This window comes from Podarcis raffonei, chromosome 10 (genome assembly GCF_027172205.1).
Source record: "Podarcis raffonei isolate rPodRaf1 chromosome 10, rPodRaf1.pri, whole genome shotgun sequence".
NCBI lineage: Eukaryota > Metazoa > Chordata > Lepidosauria > Squamata > Lacertidae > Podarcis > Podarcis raffonei.
In genome coordinates, this window is record NC_070611.1 from 23045869 (window position 1) to 23064708 (window position 18840).

Below are 18840 nucleotides of genomic sequence, written 5' to 3' on the forward strand. Positions count from 1 at the left end.
TGTAAACCCTATTGAAACAGTGGGACTGACTTCTGAGTAAGCATGCATAGGAGTGTGCATGTAAATATGTTGCATTCCGTTTACATTAAATAGAATGAAATACAGTGGTACCTTGGGTTACATACACTTCAGGTTACAGACTCCGCTAACTCAGAAATAGTGCTTCAGGTTAAGAACTTTGCTTCAGGATGAGAACAGAAATTGTGCTCCGGCGGCGCGGCGGCAGCAGGAGGCCCCATTAGCTAAAGTGGTGCTTCAGGTTAAGAACAGTTTCAGGTTAAATACGGACCTCCGGAACGAATTAAGTACTTAACCCGAGGCACCACTGTAATACTAGCAAGTCATAGATTAAGCATGTAACTACATTCATTTTTGCTGCAATGGCCTCAGACAATTATATCCCTTTTCATTAATAACTACTTTAAAAGATACCTATATTCCTATTTTTTATATGTAGGTGATTATACACAGAAGCATTTGTATACATCAGAACAGATCCTGGTAATCATACTGATTTCATTAACGTAAATTCATTGCACATCTAATCTACTTCAGAGTACCAATGTCTTTTAAATTAATAACAGTGACACTTATAACCTAGTTTGTGGGCATCTATTAGAATAGAGTCTATAGCTCTTTACTTTATCAGGCCAGTCTCAAAAAAAGGATGCTTTCAGAGAACGATAAAAAATAAATAAATCTAATAATACTCTTTAGTGGTGATGCAATGTGACTGATTGGGAAGGTCAAGAGAAATTGCATTTGTTGTGCCCTTATTGCTAGGTAATTTGACATGACATTCTTACTCTGAAATTGATTTTAGAAATTGAAAAATGTGATGCTTTTCATGAAATACTGCATTGATAATCTGTAATAAAAAAAAAATCCAAATCCATCTGATCAAGACTAAATTAACATACCACCTATTTTATCTGGCTTTTAAAAGACGTTCTCCTTGAATGTTTCCACTGTATTTCAGGCAGTATTTATTCTTTGTTGTAATATATATATATATATATATATATATATATATGTATTTGCAAAAGGTTGGGTACTACTGAAATATGTATAGCATTTAAGTGAGCTGCAGGAAAGAAGGAAACCTTCAAAAATTCACATGGCTTACAATATGAAGTCCTATGTATTCTTGCCTCAACCCTAACTGTGACCTATGAGGCAATGAAAGCAAGCCATGGCCGATAAAACCTGAACTCCAGTATCTAACTTGATTTTTAAGAAACCTGCGCAACAACAGGATAAATGTGGAAGAAGATCTGTGTGCTTTAGGGTAGCTGGTAGCTGACCCAGATAAAAGCAAGGGGTAAAAAGGTGGCATGTTATAGCATCTCAACCGTCATGGCAGCTCAGAGGATAAATGGCCTTTCACAGAGAATCTAAAGCATGGATGTCTAACAATGTGAATGGGAAGATTTAGGTGATCAATAACAGACTTGGAAAAAGGTAGACGGAAATAAAAAGGAATAGTGTTTGGCCTAGACAGATGCATCCAACTGCTAAGATGTCTAAGCTAAGATCTGTCATGTGACCCTGAGCATTCCAGTTTCACCAGAAATGAAAGAGTGAAGGAAATGACAGTGACGACAAGTGGACGTCTAATGCAGAAAAGGGGGGGGGTGGTTGCACACACTGAAAGGGCTCTTTCGGATGTTAATGATCCTGCCTTGTTAAAACATAGTTTGGGAAACTAGGAACAGGTGTCAGGCCAACACGAACACCAACTTCACACATGTATTTCCACACATGCAGGCTTCAATTTCCCTATACTATATACACACTTCTCCACGACAATGGCACTTCTCCAACAAGAATAAAATGCAGCCTACATGACAAAGAATTTTTCTACATGCTTGGCTGGTCTTAATATATTTTGTGGTATTTGAAAGCTCAGCTGGCATATAGGCCTGCACTGTGATGCCTGTTTGCCCAAGTACACCACCAAACCCTTTTAGAGACTTTAAAGAAAGCTAAGCCTCCCAATGCAACTAGCTGCTGTCATCTTTAATGCAAAAGGCTGCATCTTTCTGTCAGTTAATCAGAAACTAGAAGATATATAGAGATATGCAGAATAAAAATCAACATCTCAAACAATTCAAATTTTTAAATGCATCTTCAGCTACCTAAAGATAAGTCCCAATGAACGTAGTATAACTTACTTCTGTGTAAATTTGCACAGGATTGTGATGCATGTTCTGTTTGAAGGTAAAGGTAAAGGTAAAGGGACCCCTGACCATTAGGTCCAGTCATGACCGACTCTGGGGTTGCGGCGCTCATCTCGCTTTATTGGCTGAGGGAGCCGGCGTACAGCTTCTGAGTCATGTGGCCAGCATGACTTAGCCGCTTCTGGCGAACCAGAGCAGCGCACGGAAACACTGTTTACCTTCCCTATTTATCTACTTGCACTTGGACGTGCTTTTGAACTGCTAGGTTGGCAGGAGCTGGGCCCGAGCAACGGGCGCTCACCCTGTCGCAGGGATTTGAACCACCGACCTTCTGATCAGCAAGTCCTAGGCTCGCTACCCGCGTCCCCTGTTTGAAGGTATGTGCATATTAATCTAAAGTTAACACTTATGCTACGCAGGGGGCAGCAACCTTTTTCAGCTGTGGGCCGGTCCACCGTCCCTCAGACCATGTGGTGGGCAGGACTATATATTTGGGGGGGGGGGATGAACGAATTCCTATGCCCCACAAATGACCCAGAGATGCATTTTAAATAAAAGGACACATTCTACTCATGTAAAAATACGCTGGTTCTCAGACCGCCCATGGGCTGGATTGAGAAGCCGATTGGGCCGCATCCAGCTCACGGGCCTTAGGTTGCCTACCCCTGTGCTACAGACTTACCACAGTAAAGTTCTTGCCAAGCTTAGGGACAGTTACCACCATTTTTGGAGCGTGTGCTGAATTCAGATTGATCCCCTGAGCTGTAATTGTGCTTCCACCACTGAGAAAAAGAAACAGAGACAATATTCATATAAACAAATACCAATTCAAAATGCACACCAGTATTTTCATTTTCTTAAATATCAATATGTTATTTAGACTCAACAGATCAAAAATGGCCTTGTGAAAGAAATGAACACGAAATCATAAACTGCAACCCTACCTATATAGAGCAATCCCCTTTACTCCAGACAGTGGCCTTTGATTCCCACTTCAACCACTGCGTAAGGTTGATTTGATTTCCCCCACCTTGTTCCTGATGTAGATCTTCACTGACCCCTTCTTTCCTGGCCAGTTAAGGCACTATTCTGTGGTTCACTTCAGGTGAAAAATGTCTTGGCTCCCATATATGTGTGTGTGAGTGTGAGAGAGATGCCTCATTTGGACATAATGCTAAACTATAGTTAGTGTTATGAGACTGAGCTTATGCAGGGCTTAGGCTCACACACTTCCTCTTACTCTCCATCTTGGTCATGAGATGTTCGAAAACATTCACTTTTCTTTTAGATTAACTACATCTTATTGTGTTGTGCAAACCTGGACAGGCTGTGGTTATCTCAGCTAGGGTTAGATGAAGCAAGCCAACTTCAACCCGTAGTTTATGAAGCTGACCTCTTTTCTACTAACCATAGCTAAGGTTAACCACAGTCTAGGATTCAGACGATATGCTAAACTACAGTTTATCTAAAGCAGAAGTAGAAGCTCTGTATTTCCTCTTCATGGCTACACCAAAGGAGAAGGGGCATGCGAGGGGGCATGCAAGTTCAAAAGGCTAATTCACATAGCACTAAAGCACTAGTTAGCATAATAGCCATATGCAGCCAATATGTGTGAACGGAGACTGTAACAGCATGATGGGCTTAGGGTTTCTGAATTGTCAATAAAACCCCTTTCATTTTTGGGGAAGGTAGTGGAATCCAAATTATATAAAACTGCTTGGCATATTACCTAGGAATAAAAATGCACATCCATTTGGGAGATTTGGTAAGCTGTGCCACTCTTTGCTCATTCATTCCTATGAATATATTTATTGGAAGTTTCACTCACCTAAGAAAAGATTTGGCAGGATAAATTTTAGAAACAGTAGGGTTTTCTCTGTATGTAAAATGACCCGCTGAACGAACCGCTGAATCGATTTTCATTCTGACATGACACTCTGACACTTCTCTTTCGGGAGCAGTGTAGCACTCTATGGTATTATCAGACACTCTGCACAAGAAAGAATCCACAGGGGAAAATGTTTGCTATAATCGCTATTGGAAAATACATGCTGCATATTTTCTAAAACTAGCCAAGTCCCACTTAAGAGTAATGGGCCTAAGTTAGTCATTAAATTACATAAAATTGGCTACAACCCCCTAACTTGATATCCTAGTTCTGAAATTAAGCCACCACTTCCCAGTGGCTTAAACTCTGAAACTTTTTGCAGTTTGGGGGGAACACCCAGGCACAAGCATTGTTTATTGGGCCAATATCATTCTGTCTGAACCAAGCCAGTGACTAGCTCAAGCCTATGCAGCAAGCTTTAAGATGAAGGGGGAGTTTGAATAGCAGTGTTCCCAAGTTCAACACTCTATCCATTACACAATGCCAGTTCCCAAACAGAAATCAAAATGAAAAAGCAAACAGAAGGAAGGGGGAAGAAAGTGGAACAGGAAGGCTACATTAGCACACTTAGTATGAACTGCATCTCTCTGTGTGTAAATATAGTTCCAACATTCCATCAGACTCTATCAACATTCTCTGGAATCATACTCTAGCCCATGGGTAGGCAAATTAAGGCCTGGGGTCTGGATCTGGCCCAACCGCCTTCTAAATCTGGCCTGCAGACAGTCCGTGAATCAGCGTGTTTTTACATGAAGAGAATGTGCCCTTTTATTTAAAATGCATCTCTGGATTACAGTGTACCTCGCAAGACGAATGCCTCGCAAGACAGAAAACTCGCAAGAAGAAAGAGTTTTCCGTTTTTCGAGGTGCTTCGCCAGACGAATTTCCCTATGGGCTTGCTTCGCAAGAAGAAAGCCCATAGGGAAATCTCCGGGGACCTCTTTTAAAATGCTGGCGGTCGGGAGCAAAGACTTTCGCCCACCGCCGGCCTTCAGAAGAGGTCCTGGACCTCTTCTGAATGCCGGCGGGGGTCAAAAGTCTTTGCTCCCCCCCGCCTGCCTTCCCGGGACAGCAGAGACTTCTCCGCTGTCCCGGGGCGATTTTAAAATGCTGGGGGTCGGCAGCGAAGGATTCGCTGCCGACCCCCAGCATTTTAAAATCGCCCCGGGACAGCGGAGCCTTCGCTGCCGCCCGCCAGCATTTTAAAAGCCCCCGGGACAGCGGAGACTTCTCTGCTGTCCCGGGGCGATCTTAAAATGCTGGCGGGCGGCAGCGAAGGATTCGCTGCCGACCCCCAGCATTTTAAAATCGCCCCGGGACAGCGGAGGCTTTGCTGCCGCCCGCCAGCATTTTAAAATCACCCCAGGACAGCGGAGAAGTCTCCGCTGTCCCGGGGGCTTTTAAAATGCTGGCGGTCGGCAGCAAAGCCCTCCTGTCCCCGGAGCTTGCGGGGCGGGAGGTGGAGAGAAGGGCTTTTCTTCCCACCGCCAGCCTTCAGAACAGCCTTCTGAAGGCTGGCGGTGGGAAGAAAAGCCCTTGTCCCCCCCCCCCCCGCCTTCAGAAGAGGTCGGGGGACAGACTGTCCCCGGACCTGGTCTGAAGGTGGTTTCCATAGGAACGCATTGATTGATTTTCAATGCATTCCTATGGGGAACCGTGCTTCGCAAGACAAAAAACTCGCAAGAAGAAAAAACTCGCGGAACGAATTAATTTCGTCTTGCGAGGTACCACTGTATTTTTGGGGCATAGGAATCCGTTCATTCCCCCCCCAAAAAAATATAGTCCGCCCCCCCACAAGGTCTGAGGGACAATGGACTGGGCCACAGCTGAAAAAGGTTGCTGACCCCTGCTCTTGCCCGACTTAAAAATGGAACTGGGGGAAGGTGGTACCCAGAGCATCTTAGCAAACAAAGTAAGCAAGCTTCAATTTGGGACACAACTACGAGGAGGCAAAACTCATCCCTCACCCCTGACACTAGGTTCACCAAGCACATATTCCGCATATTCCTATGTGCACCTTCCACACAAATGCATGGCTGTTTTTCCACTCCTGCTGGAAAATAATGTCAGGTGCCATAGGCATCTAGCCGGCCACTGTGAGAACAGAATGCTAAACTAGGTGGGCTTGATGCAGCAAGACTCGTATTGTGTTCTTAATAAAAAATGCACTTGGGAGAGAACACTAGAGTGAGGGAAAGATGTTTCCACCGCCATAGATAGTGTGTGAGGCTAGACATACATCGGCCGAAAAGGTAAGAAAAAGAGGGAGATATAAACAGAAATGCACTGTTTGGGGTCTCTGCAATACACAGACCTCTCTTACACACTGCAGGTCCACAGATTGTCTACAGTGGTACCTCAGGTTAAGTACTTAATTTGTTCCGGAGGTCTGTTCTTAACCTGAAACTGTTCTTAACCTGAAGCACCACTTTAGCTAATGGGGCCTCCTGCTGCCGCTGCTCCACCGGAGCACAATTTCTGTTCTTATCCTGAAGCAAAGTTCTTAACCCGAGGTACTATTTCTGGGTTAGCGGAGTCTGTAACCTGAAGCGTATGTAACCCGAGGTACCACTGTATACTGCACTAGTTAACTTCCTGTTGAGAAAATAATAATGCACTGTTTTCTTGGATATAAGTAATTCAGTAATTAAAGTTTGAGATTTCTGATTCTTTCTATCTTAATGCTTCTGAGTTCTGATATCGGTTTATATTGCTGCTTTTGATTTATACATTTTATGTTTTTTCATGTACCACCCTGGTCACTTTGGGTTGAAGGGCGGAACATAAATCTAATGGAACGGTACTAATAAAATAACAACAGCCTGTACATTAACAACACTGAAAACATTGTTTCACGTTATACCTTGTCAATCTGCATTGTTTACTACCAACATAAATCTCTCGAGAGTTCCCGCTGCTTAGGTATTCCCCAGTTAAAGTCAACAGCGTTCCACCAAATCTTGGACCATAGGTAGGTGAGATTCTTCTTATTATGGGATCCTGTCAAGTAAAAAGAATGTAGCTTGTTAATTAAAAAAAAAAAAAGCAAAATTAAGAATCATATTAAAAGAAAACATGTATAATGAGGTCATCATACTAAATAATAAGAAGCAACTTTTTAAACAGTTAACACAGGGGTGGGGAACCAGAGGTCCAGGGGCCAAATGTCCCTCCAGAACTGGACCTCGAGACCCTCCCTAGGCCATACCCTACCTCAGCACCCCCCCAATCCTGCTCTGCACCGTATTCTAGTGCTTTTGTCTAGCTGGAATGTAAACTGTGTTAGCGCTTTCTTCTTACCAGGAGGCAGGTTAGCAACATGAGTGTTAGGAGTGTATGCATAGAAATCTCTTGTCTTCTTCATGGCCTTGCTAAGCAAAGGTACGCATCACATCCATGCCCCCTGGAAGGTTTCTCACAAGAGAATGCAGTCCTCAAGCTGAAAAATGTTTCTCGCCCTTGCTTTTTAACACTTACCACGTAAGAGAAGGTATTGAAAGTGGCATTAGCTTGTCCATTTGAAACGACGCTTGATACATTAAAACGTGCATTCGTTACATCGCCAAGTGTGCATTCCAACCTTCAACAACAAAGCAAAGACATTCTTTCTAATTATGTTATAAATATAAAAGAATCACCCAAACTTATAATAATAATCTTCGTTTTTTAAAGTTGTTATAGCTTTCCCTGATGCATAATTTTAATTTATTATTTTATTAAATCAGTAATTATAGACAGTTCTGAAGCTGTAGATATTTTGCCAATAATTTGTGATGCACCTCTGACTTAGTGCGTGGAGGGGGAGAGAGATGAGAACACATTCCAGTTTCTATGTAAACTCGCTTTTTAATATATATTTTGTTCCAAACAGTGGGTGAAAGATCAACAAAACTTGTCTCTTGCAAGAGCTCTGCCCTAACATATATTACAGTGTAAGAAAAACTTCCTTGGGTGTTCCCAAGAGTCTCACAAAAAGTACGTGTTAGGACAGCTTTATCAGAGATTTATCTAAAGGAATGATATGATGAGGCTTGTATGAGCCACTCAAAGAAAACAAGTCCTTTAATGACATCATCCCTACAGCTATGCCAGAACACAACCCCCAAAAAGTAAAATGTTAAAGATGTAAATTCAGAAGTAGCTGTTAATAGTCACCTTCTGTGATCCTAAAGTACTAATTGGAACCAACTGTAAGAATTGACAGGAACCAAGCAGAACTAGTTAGGGACCTGAACTATATATTTGTGCTGGGTTTCTTCCAATGGTACCACAGTAATGTTTTTAACTGTCAGCTTTCACTGTCTATGATGTAGCAGTGACATCTCTTCCCAAGAGGAGATGCATGGGTTCTGCTGTTGAGGACTCTGTAGTCCAAGGTAGTTCAACTCGCAGACCTTTTTTTGGAAACTCTCAGAAGTCACCCAGAAGAAAAGCAGCTGTGAGTCTTTCCAAACAACCAAAGAGTCTTTCCAAACAACCAAATGCTACTGCCGCCATTGCCCCCTTGGAGACCCAGGGTATGGAGCAACTCTCACTGCTATGCAGGGGTAAAGGTAAAGGCAAAGGGACCCCTGACCATTAGGTCCAGTTGTGGCTGACTGGGGTTGCAGCGTTCATCTCGCTTTATTGGCCGAGGGAGCCAGTGTACAGCTTCCGGGTCATGTGGCCAGCATGACTAAGCTGCTTCTGGCGAACCAGAGCAGCGCACGGAAATGCCGTTTACCTTCCCGCTGGAGTGGTACCTATTTATCTACTTGCACTTTGACATGCTTTCGAACTGCTAGGTTGGCAGCAGCTGGGACTGAGCAACGGGAGCTCACCCAGTTGCGGGGATTCGAACCGCCGACCTTCTGATCCGCAAGTCTTAGGCTCTGTGGTTTAACCCACAGCGCCACCCGCGTCCCTCTAGTACCCCTACTATGCAGGGGTACTAGAGACCAAATTGCTAAGGTCTATGGAGCATGACATTTCCCCTCTTTATGGCCCAGCACTGTACTACAACCAGAGTTTCTTGGTGGTTTTCATCCTCAAACAAAGGACGGCTTGTGTATGCGGAAGTGAGATATGTGAGCTGCAGATCAAGGTTTGTGGCAGCCAGTGCCCATCCTCCACTGAGACAGCCTCTGGTCTGAGAGGTTAGACTGCCATGCTGTAGACACGGTCAACATTTCTTACCTCCACATTCTAGATTTATTGGTGATTCCACCCATATTGGTACACCAGATTAATGAATGAGACTGGTGCAGAGCCAGTCCACAAGGCTAGCTAATTGGCTGGGAATCTACACTTGGCAGGGTATGTTAGTAACAGACCTTTAAATCTTTTTTGCATCCCCACTGAGATAAAAAAGGGCACTCATATGAAATAGGCAGTTCATGCTATACAGAACTAGGTTAACAGACAACAAACACATGTAAATAATAATAAATAAAATAAAGTGCTACTGAGAACTATTGACAGAGTAAGAGCTATGAGCTGGTGGTTGGACCATCTCCCAGTGACACAGTTTGCCACCCAGCAACATTTACTACTGAATATCACACTTCAGTGACAGACGGCCAAAGAATGCATGGCACAAGTTATTTGGTGGCGTCTTCCATCGCCCATGTGCCTCGTGATACGTGCTTATAAAGACAGCGTTGATCTCTTACTTGTTTTTGTCACTAGCTTTGACATCCAGAATGCACTGCTGTCCCCCAATAAGAACCGACATTTTTTTAAGATTCAACTTGTTGTTTTTGCTGAACCCAAAGTCCCACCCACACAGGGTCAGTCTTGTTACACCATCAAAAGCTGCGCTGTTTGGAAGAATCTGAAAAGGGAAAAAAAATAGTAACACACTTAGGATTTCTGATGGGCTTTGAAGGTGTTTTTCAAAGGGGAAAATAATGGGAGAAAATAATTTCTTCTGCTGGAGAGTACCCTACCCTTTATCTTAATTGTTCCTCACCTTTCATTCATCACAGTATGAGCATTCTCAGACAGTAGCAATAAATAACCCAGCCACTGCTCGAAAGCTCTGAATTATTATGTTTAGGGGCACTGAACAAGCTCTGCATTGTAATAGTCTTTTTAATACCCCTTTAGCTTGTCTTTTATGTCTTTCTTGTGGTATGTAGAAGAATACAATGCACTTATTTTATTAGAAGTAAGATAGTGAATAAAAGAATATCAGTAACTTATTTCACCAATGTGATGAAAAGGCAAGAATTCATGGAGATGATAGCTTCAAAGACATCTAAATCAAACATTGCCTTGGGAGCCACAGAATTAGCAGGGCTTCTACAATGCTTTGGCTGAATTGATATCATTTGGTTACTTCTACATTTTCAAGTTAAAAATAAACTGCCTTGCAGCAATGTAGTGACAATCCAAAAAGGAAGTGCTCTTCCCCCTCCCACAACCTTCTATATATTGTAAATTGTGTTGTAAATATAACAATGGTGGGAAAAATATATGAATACTATGGAAGTTGTTCAAATTTCAGCAAGGCACTGTCAATAAAATCTGACAATGCTTTTAAGGCATATATAGACTTTTAACAATAGCATCTGAGTTTGCAAACATTCAAGCCCCCGGGCTAGAGAACAAAAGAATTAACTCATGCTTGTGATGGAACTACTAAAGTGACTTTGGCTTAATATTTTATAGTGCAAGTTATTTTATTCCTAAGAAGCAGCACAATTGTGTCTTTCATCATGAATCCTGCTTCTTCATGTTGCATCCGAAAAGGACATTTCTAGTAAGATACTCAGGTTACTGTCCCCTTTGAACATCCAAAAGGAACTGGCACATTTCATTTAAACTTTATTGACTTGGCTTAATGCTAGAAGGATTTAGGAAATAAAATGCCAAGGGCAAAGTAGGTATTGTGAACATGCTGCACAAATTAAACCATATAAATAGTGAAACAATTGATCCTAGGGAAAATGAGACAATGAATTAAATCCAGACCCTACTAAAGTCCATTTGGAATCTACTCCAGAGTCTCCTTTATGTATATGCCGTATTTCCTCAATGTCTAATATTACTCTCCCTTGTGTAAACAAGACTCTAGAGTTTGTTGGTCTGCAAAATCTTCTATCAATGACAATTAGGCAGAGGGCCTTCTCGGTGGTGGCACCTGCCTTGTGGAACGCCCTCCCATCAGATGTCAAGGAAATAAACTATCCGACTTTTAGAAGACATCTGAAGGCAGCCCCGTTTAGGGAAGTTTTTAATGTTTGATGTTTTATTCTGTTTTTAATCTGTTGGGAGCCACCCAGAGTAGCTGGGGAAACCCAGTCAGATGGGCGGGGTATAAATGTTAAATTATTGTTGTTATTGTTATTATTTAGCCATGCTAATGAGCAGGACATCCTGGATTTACAGAAGCCACCCCAGCTTCGGATGCCAATCCTAGATGTCCCCTTTTGGCTCCCTCTGCTTCCTCCACCACAGGAACTGCCTCTGCCGCATTCTCCCAGGAACCAAAAGAACACAAAGATGTGTGTTTTTTGTGCCATGCTCTCCTATTCCTCTGGAGCTGCTTCTGGATGTAGGTGCGTGTGTGGCGCATGTGTGTGTGGTGGTGAACAGCAAACAGCAAGGGCAGCCAGTGGTAAGATGAGGGGAAAGGCGGTATGTAAGGGTGGTAGGTGGCAGGATGGGGGGGGGGAGAGGCAGTGACGGCAGTGTATGAAGGCAGCCGGTGGGGTGATGTCGTGGGTGATGTTAATATTAAGTACTGCTGCTAAGTAATTACAAGTCAGGCTCCCCCCCCCCCAGCCAGACCTCACTGGAACTCAGTTCCAGCACCTACTCAGGTGGGCACCATTGCCATCATGCCACCATGAAAGGAGGCATTCATGGTGATTTCCGGCACCTTTTTTTCTAGCACCAAGAGACATTTCGAGAGATTTTCCCAAGCCAAACAAGTACAGTGGTACCTCAAGTTAAGTACTTAATTCGTTCCGGAGGTCCGTACTTAACCTGAAACTGTTCTTAAGCACCACTTTAGCTAATGGGGCCTCCTGCTGCTGCCGCGCTGCCGGAGCACGATTTCTGTTCTCAACCTGAAGCAAAGTTCTTAAGCTGAAGCACTATTTCTGGCTTAGCGGAGTATGTAACCTGAAGCATATGTAACCTGAAGCGTATGTAACCTGAGGTACCACTGTATAGCTGCTCATAGAGGTGCAAGTATAGCCGCTACATGAACATTTATAGGGAAGCCCAAGTTTTATTTCAATAAAATTAAGTTTCATTTATGCCTTCCATACTTGTACATTTCTATTTTACATGAAATAGGGAAGTTCAGATATTTTGTGGGCTTTTTTCCTTTCTTTTGCTTATTTAGAGAGAAACCGTTTTGACTGCGAATGCTGCCACACCTAGGAATGTGATCACTGTGACCAAAAATTCTGAGAAAGTGTGTGGCCTATTTAAAGCAAAGGATACAAACTAGGAGTCCTACTCTTGCATTTAAAAAACACTAACAAAATACTCTTGATGGGATAGATTACCATCTCTCTTTTTTTTACCAACTAAAGGCTTGGTCCCAGGGCGATATCTACAATGGTAGCAGCAGTTTTTATGTCACTCCATGCAGGGATGTTTCTGCGTATTGTATTTTGATTACAATTGCCTTAGACCATAGCACTAAGACCAAAACAACCCATAGCTGTTGTTGGGGCCGGTTCCACGTGACTAGGCAAAACACCATAAAGACGGAATTTTTCTTATCATATTAAAGGCAAAATGAGGGCATTACCATCAACTCAGGCCTTTGCAATTACCACTCTGCGTTTAACTTAAGGACTAGAGTATCACTTAGCATATTTTAACTACACTGTTCCTTTAAAACTCTCATATATATGGATGGATTTACGGATTCTATTGCAAATGCCACACAAAGCAGGTTATCTTTGATTTGATAGTACCAGCAAAAAGCCTCAAACACACGGTTCTTCCCTAGATTTAATGTGCATGGGTGTAAAGCAATAGGCCAAAGATGAATAATCTATTTTTTTATTTTTAGTAGTAATGCCAACCGTCATGGTCTACCAAAGCGTGAAATCTCCCTTAGCAGCTAGCGACCATAAAGATTTAGGTTCTCAGCTGCATTATTTTTCTTCCTTTTAGAAATAAGTTCCACAAACTCACATATGCTGTGGCACAAGCTATTAGGATATTTCATCATTTATCACTGCCAGAGAATAAAATTTATTGCATTTTTTTAAAAAAAATAATATATTCAGCGCATGAACTTGAGCTTTATATCAATCCAATTGCACTCTGAGAATTTTTCATCATTCACTAACTTTATGCAAAATTTTTCCTGAGTAAGCACAGTGGACTTGATTTAAAGAATTGCTATACAGTATTCATGAAACTCTTTTTCCCTAATGGCTTCCTTACTCAACAGATACCTTTAAAAACATTTCCTGCATGTAAAAATAACATGACTATACCAAGCATGCCTGCATTTTGTCATAAAAACCCAAATTACACATGACGGCTTTGAACAATTTCATACTAACCTCACAGACTAATGATAGCATGACATCTCAGTCACACGAAGTCCTCTTACCCTTGCCCTGGCAGAGGTAAGGGTCCTTAATGTAGTTTTAAATGTGATTTACATTCACTCTAAGGCCGTTTTACACTACGTGAAGTGCATAAAAGGCCTAATGTAACTATGAATCAGACTTCATAATTTAAAAATTATTTAGGGCCTGCTTTCCACCCCATTTAAGCCATGTGCACTTGCTTAAAGTGATTGTAAAAGCTTCCGTCTTTCAGAGAAGACAGATTTCCCTTCATGTTGTGCATCTATACATAACTGTAGGGTGCAAGGATTGTTCACTGGTCCTTCCTGAATTCACAACTGAGTTCTAATCCATTACAAAAGATGCATTTACCACTATCCTGCTATGTCTTGTCACCATAGGCTTTTTCTCTTTTGCTTCAACACAGATTACAACAGTTTGATAAGGTACAAATTTGACACAGATTCGTTTTCTGTGTCGGGCTTGACTTGGATGCTATTTTAAGTACCTTTAAAAGCAAAACAGAAGTATGTTCGGTAGTTCAAAGGCTCCACTATTTATGCATTTATCCATCTAAAAACACCAATAGCAGTGAGCAGCAGAGACAAATATATCGAGTGAACGGTTGGTGTGTTTACGTGTGGGATTACAAGTGGCATGGCCGCTCTGTAAAACTAGACCTTCATAATTATGTCACACTTAATGCAAAATGATTTGGTTAAATGCAGAGGCAGCCTGTACAAATCTTGCAATGACCATAGCTAACTGAAAACAGCAATGGGCTACTAAGCTCTTTTCTCATTTGTGTAATTTAACTCTTGCTCACACTTTCCGCATTCATGAATATTTTTTAACGGAAAGCAGCTTCTAGAGAGGCTCCCTTTCCTAGGGGCCAATCTGCAGGCTGTCTCTTTACTTAATGGGCAACAACACACAACCCAAATGTGTCAACAGAATTGACAGCTCCGTTATAGGGCTTCCATTGGGAACAGGGCTCCGTTGAGCCAGCCTCAGTACTGAGGTTCAAAAAAGTTAAACAAAAATTTATTAAAGATCTTCTTGGTTCACAAAAAATGTGCATTGTTTCTCCCCACCCTCTCCAAATCATAAAGTCTTTTTTACGTTTGATGTGAGACATTATACAGAGTAATGTGGGGGAAGAAGAATGAGGGGAAAGAGAAGGGGAAGAGAGAATTGTGGTGGTAATATTTAGTATGTTTGTGTGGTTTTATGCCAGTGTCACTTGAGTAGGTTCTCTATTCATTTATTGTTTGTGTGTGTTTGTGTGTGTACACATACATACACAAACACACATATATGTATAAATACACACATACATATATATTTCTTGGTGGTGAGAGAGGTTGGGGAGGCAGGGCGTGGTTGGTTATCTTTAGTTGGCTGCAGTGAGGTTTGTTTGTGGGGTAGGGTGATTGTTGGGTCAGGTCAGCCATATTGGTCCATGCTTACTCGTGACAGGTCTCTCCAGTGTTTCTGGCTGCTGAGAGTAGGTGGATTATGAGCTCTTTATAGTGTGCATGGGCATTCTTATCTTGGAAGATGTTTAGTAGGGCCAGTTCTGAGGTGACTTCTAACAGGTGTTTAGTTATTTTGCTTGTTTGCTGTAGGACTGCTGTCCAGAAGTTGGTTTTGGGGGCATTCCCACCACAAGTGGAGATACGTGCCTGTGGAGGTGCAGCCTCTCCAGCATTTTGGCGAGGTTCCTGGGCGTATCAGTGCCAGTTTCCATGGTGTTAGATATTTTTTTAAAAAAATAAACAGAAAAGAAAGCCACTCTATATTAATGACTCTTGTTACCAAGAATGAGGAAGTCACTTCATTATGAGAAATCTAAAGTGAGAAAGATTCACCAACGTTCAAGTCCTAAATTGGTATGCAAAATAACTCTGGGAGTCATTCAGCATGTTCACGCCTGACTTATTCCCATATTGATGCCGAAAGCCATAATTAGTTCACATAAATGAAAACTCTAACATGGTAAGTTGTCCCAGGGCAAAGTATGGAAAAACCACCTGTCACGCTTTACCCATTTTACTGAGATTTTTGTCCAGGCAAAACTTGACAAAGGCCTTCTCTCAATTTCTGTATTTTACCCTAACGGGCAAATAAAAGTTTGGAGGGTAGAGATTCCATTTAGAAACATGGCGGGAGGGCAGGAAGAGAGGATTAACCCTCTCCTCAATGCTGTAGCCCCAAATGTAATTTGAGAGAGACTGAAAATGCTTTTTCCTTCAGGCAGGGAAAAGCCCCACTGAAGAGATTTTGTGTTGGTGTGCCATAGTGTAAGAACATCTTATTCAAATAACTGGAGGGCATGTTTTAACTTGTGAAAAGGAAATCACAGAAGTGATACTTCATGTGTCCCACTGCAGTAGTTTTTTTTCTAGATCCTTCCAACCCACTCCCTGCTTGGGGTTGAACTGGCAAATCACTGCTTCTTCTCTGGAAAGCTTTTCTCCAAAAAGGTAACGAGAGTTTGCCCAGAACTGTATACACTTATCATTACACCAGTCTACATTACACAGGGATTAATGAAAGAAAAAGATAGCTTTACCTGAGAAATTTTGGGTGCACATGTTTCCTGTGTCCAACTTCCTACAGTGCACTCAGATGACCGCACGCACTGGTCACCACACCAGCCGCAATTCATGAAGGAAGGCAGTCGAAGACACTGGCTACAGGTATTGACGTGAGAGCACCCTGGTCCAATTAGTGGGATCTTTGTTATCTAGTGACAGGAAAGTTACATGAAAATCATCCCAAAACTGTATAGCTTAGTAGACAATGTATACACAGCTGAGGAGCCAGAAACACTTTTAAGTTACCCTGCCAATGATATGGCTGTTAACTTTTACAATATAGGCAGGCTCATATTCTTCAATAAACACTGAAAGCACGATCCATCAGAAGACTGATGGATCGCAGAAAGGGAAGGGATTCTCTTGCTGCACACTATATGTAGGGCTGCTGATCAGTAAATCTAAACCACAACACATGAGAAGTATCCCTGTGTGTTCATGCATCCCTCCAAAAAATCCCTTGTTAAGTCTTTTTACTCACTTCTTTTTCACCTCTACAGTAATTGATCATGCAAGAAGCAGAAGGCATACTTGAAAGCAGCACTGAGTTGCTATCTTAAAATAGGGAATAGGGGATTAAAAATGTGTTGAGTTCATTGCTTGAACAGACTGGGGTTGTTGTGGCTGTTATTTTTCAAGAACCTGAATCCATACCTTCAAACACAGCTTTGGGTAATGTATGCTTGATTGTAAAGGCCAACTCCTAGTCTAGTTTTAAACGGCTAATGATGGCTAATTTGCCTCTCCTGTAAGGCAGGAATAATGCTACCTTCCTAGTCAGTGTCAATTAATTGGTGCCTGTAGAATTCCTAAAAGGATGGGGCGAACAACTATCAAGAATGATGAATTACACTAACATTTCTTCACTTTAAACTCTCTTTCCAATAATAGAATATGTTTAATACCATTTAAGCTCAATACATTATCAACAAAGGTCATTCGAAACACCATTCTTTTACTTAAGTCATTGTGTATTTTTCTTCTCAACAACTTGCACTAAAGAAAAAGGAAAGGTGTCAGCCCTACATTTACATTACTTTTCTTTTACTGGTTTTCCTCACAGGTCTTCTGCTCAAACAATTCCCTGTATTCATTTACTTGATTTCTTAATGCAAAAATAAAAATAAAAAAATCAAAGAAGCAAATAATGCACACAAGATTATGGAAAGGCTGCAAGGCGAACTCATTAGAACCTCAAAGAGTGCATTAAACAAGTTTAACCAATGTGGACTTTTGCACAAAGTGACACTTAAATTGGTTTTTGCATTTCCACCTTTGTTTTCAAATGTAAGAATGTGTTTATACTGGGCCTCTTCTATTCTTTATATTCCAGAATACAATGGCAGTATAACCTGTGGAAATGCCTTAAACCTGGACATAATTAGTTGGGGTTCAGATCCCAGCTGAGCCGCATAAAATGTGCTGGGTAAAATGGCTGCGGTTGAGGCTGTAGCTAGTCACACAATGGTAAGGCAGCACCCCCTGCTTTGTGCAGCATGTTTCCTCACAGCTGAAAAAACAACAACACAGAGAGAGCGTTCCTCCCTATGCATATCTATGGAGTGATGTCTCCATTGACTTGCATGGGATGGGAGAAGATGCATCCCTGAAAAATGGTTAGTGAGGGGGATAAACCGCTCCCGGCCAAGAACCCTTAGGGCAACAGGCTCTTTGTCAGTGAGTGGGCATTTCCTCCCAGAAGCTGATTTGGAGAGTACAGCTTTCTCGCTCTGCCCATGCAATTAATTACATGGTCGGACTTAACCGTCCAGGGGTCCTTTACCTTTACCTTTACCATGGAACACAAGGGAGCAAAGTTGCAACCTCCTCCAAATGGCTAGTGGGGAGAGGCTGCAAGAGCCTTGCAAGCTCCTTGTTGTGACTTTGTGGGTTCTGCTGTGCCTTTGGGGTGCATTGTTTGGGGTACCAGCTTACACAACTGATGGACTGTAAAATGATAATAGGAGGCATGCTTATACAGTGGTACCTCGGGTTACAAACACTTCGGGTTACAAACTCAGCTAACCTGGAAATAGTACCTTGGGTTGAGAACTTTGCCCCAGGATGAGAACGGAAATTGCGTGGCAGCAGCAGCGGGAGGTCCCATTAGTGAAAGCGTGCCTCAGGTTAAGAATGGTTTCGGGTTAAGAGTGGACCTCTGGAACGAATTAAGTTCGTAACCTGAAGTAGCACTGTATAAAGGTATCCCTATAACCAAAAGATTATGAAATATTTACCCTATTCCCGGTGACCACCAGAATATAACCATCATCGCCTGGCAAATTCTTAATTAGAGAAACAGGATGGTGATCCAGTTGGAAATTTACATACGGTTCATAGTGTTCTGAACGAGAAATCACTATCTGAAAAAGAAAAAATTTAGAAAGCAAACAATTTATATTCATATTATGCAGTAATCCTGATCTACAATTATAGTTCCATTTGGGGGCGGGGATACAAATACCAATCCATTATAAATGCACTAAGAACCAATGAGAAAATAGCTTAAAATCAACAATGTTTTGAAGACAATAGAGGTCAACATTTCTGCAAAAAAATAATAATATTAAAGTTGTATCACTTTTGGGAAACAAAAGACTTTAGACCGACAGCAATGAATTCTAAAAGTAACCCTAGACACTGAA

General features: G+C 41.9%; 1 protein-coding gene across 1 annotated transcript in view; it reads right to left on the minus strand.

The window, feature by feature from the left end:
* Positions 1-18840, minus strand: part of MET (MET proto-oncogene, receptor tyrosine kinase) — a 97191-nt gene that overhangs the window by 27811 nt on the left and 50540 nt on the right. The window contains exons 4-10 of the mRNA XM_053405906.1: positions 18433-18558; positions 16171-16344; positions 9720-9880; positions 7546-7648; positions 6932-7068; positions 4009-4170; positions 2863-2962 (exon numbers count right to left, since the gene is read on the minus strand). Of these exons, the coding sequence (XP_053261881.1) occupies positions 2863-2962; positions 4009-4170; positions 6932-7068; positions 7546-7648; positions 9720-9880; positions 16171-16344; positions 18433-18558 (963 nt within the window). The remainder of the gene's footprint in view (positions 1-2862; positions 2963-4008; positions 4171-6931; positions 7069-7545; positions 7649-9719; positions 9881-16170; positions 16345-18432; positions 18559-18840) is intronic.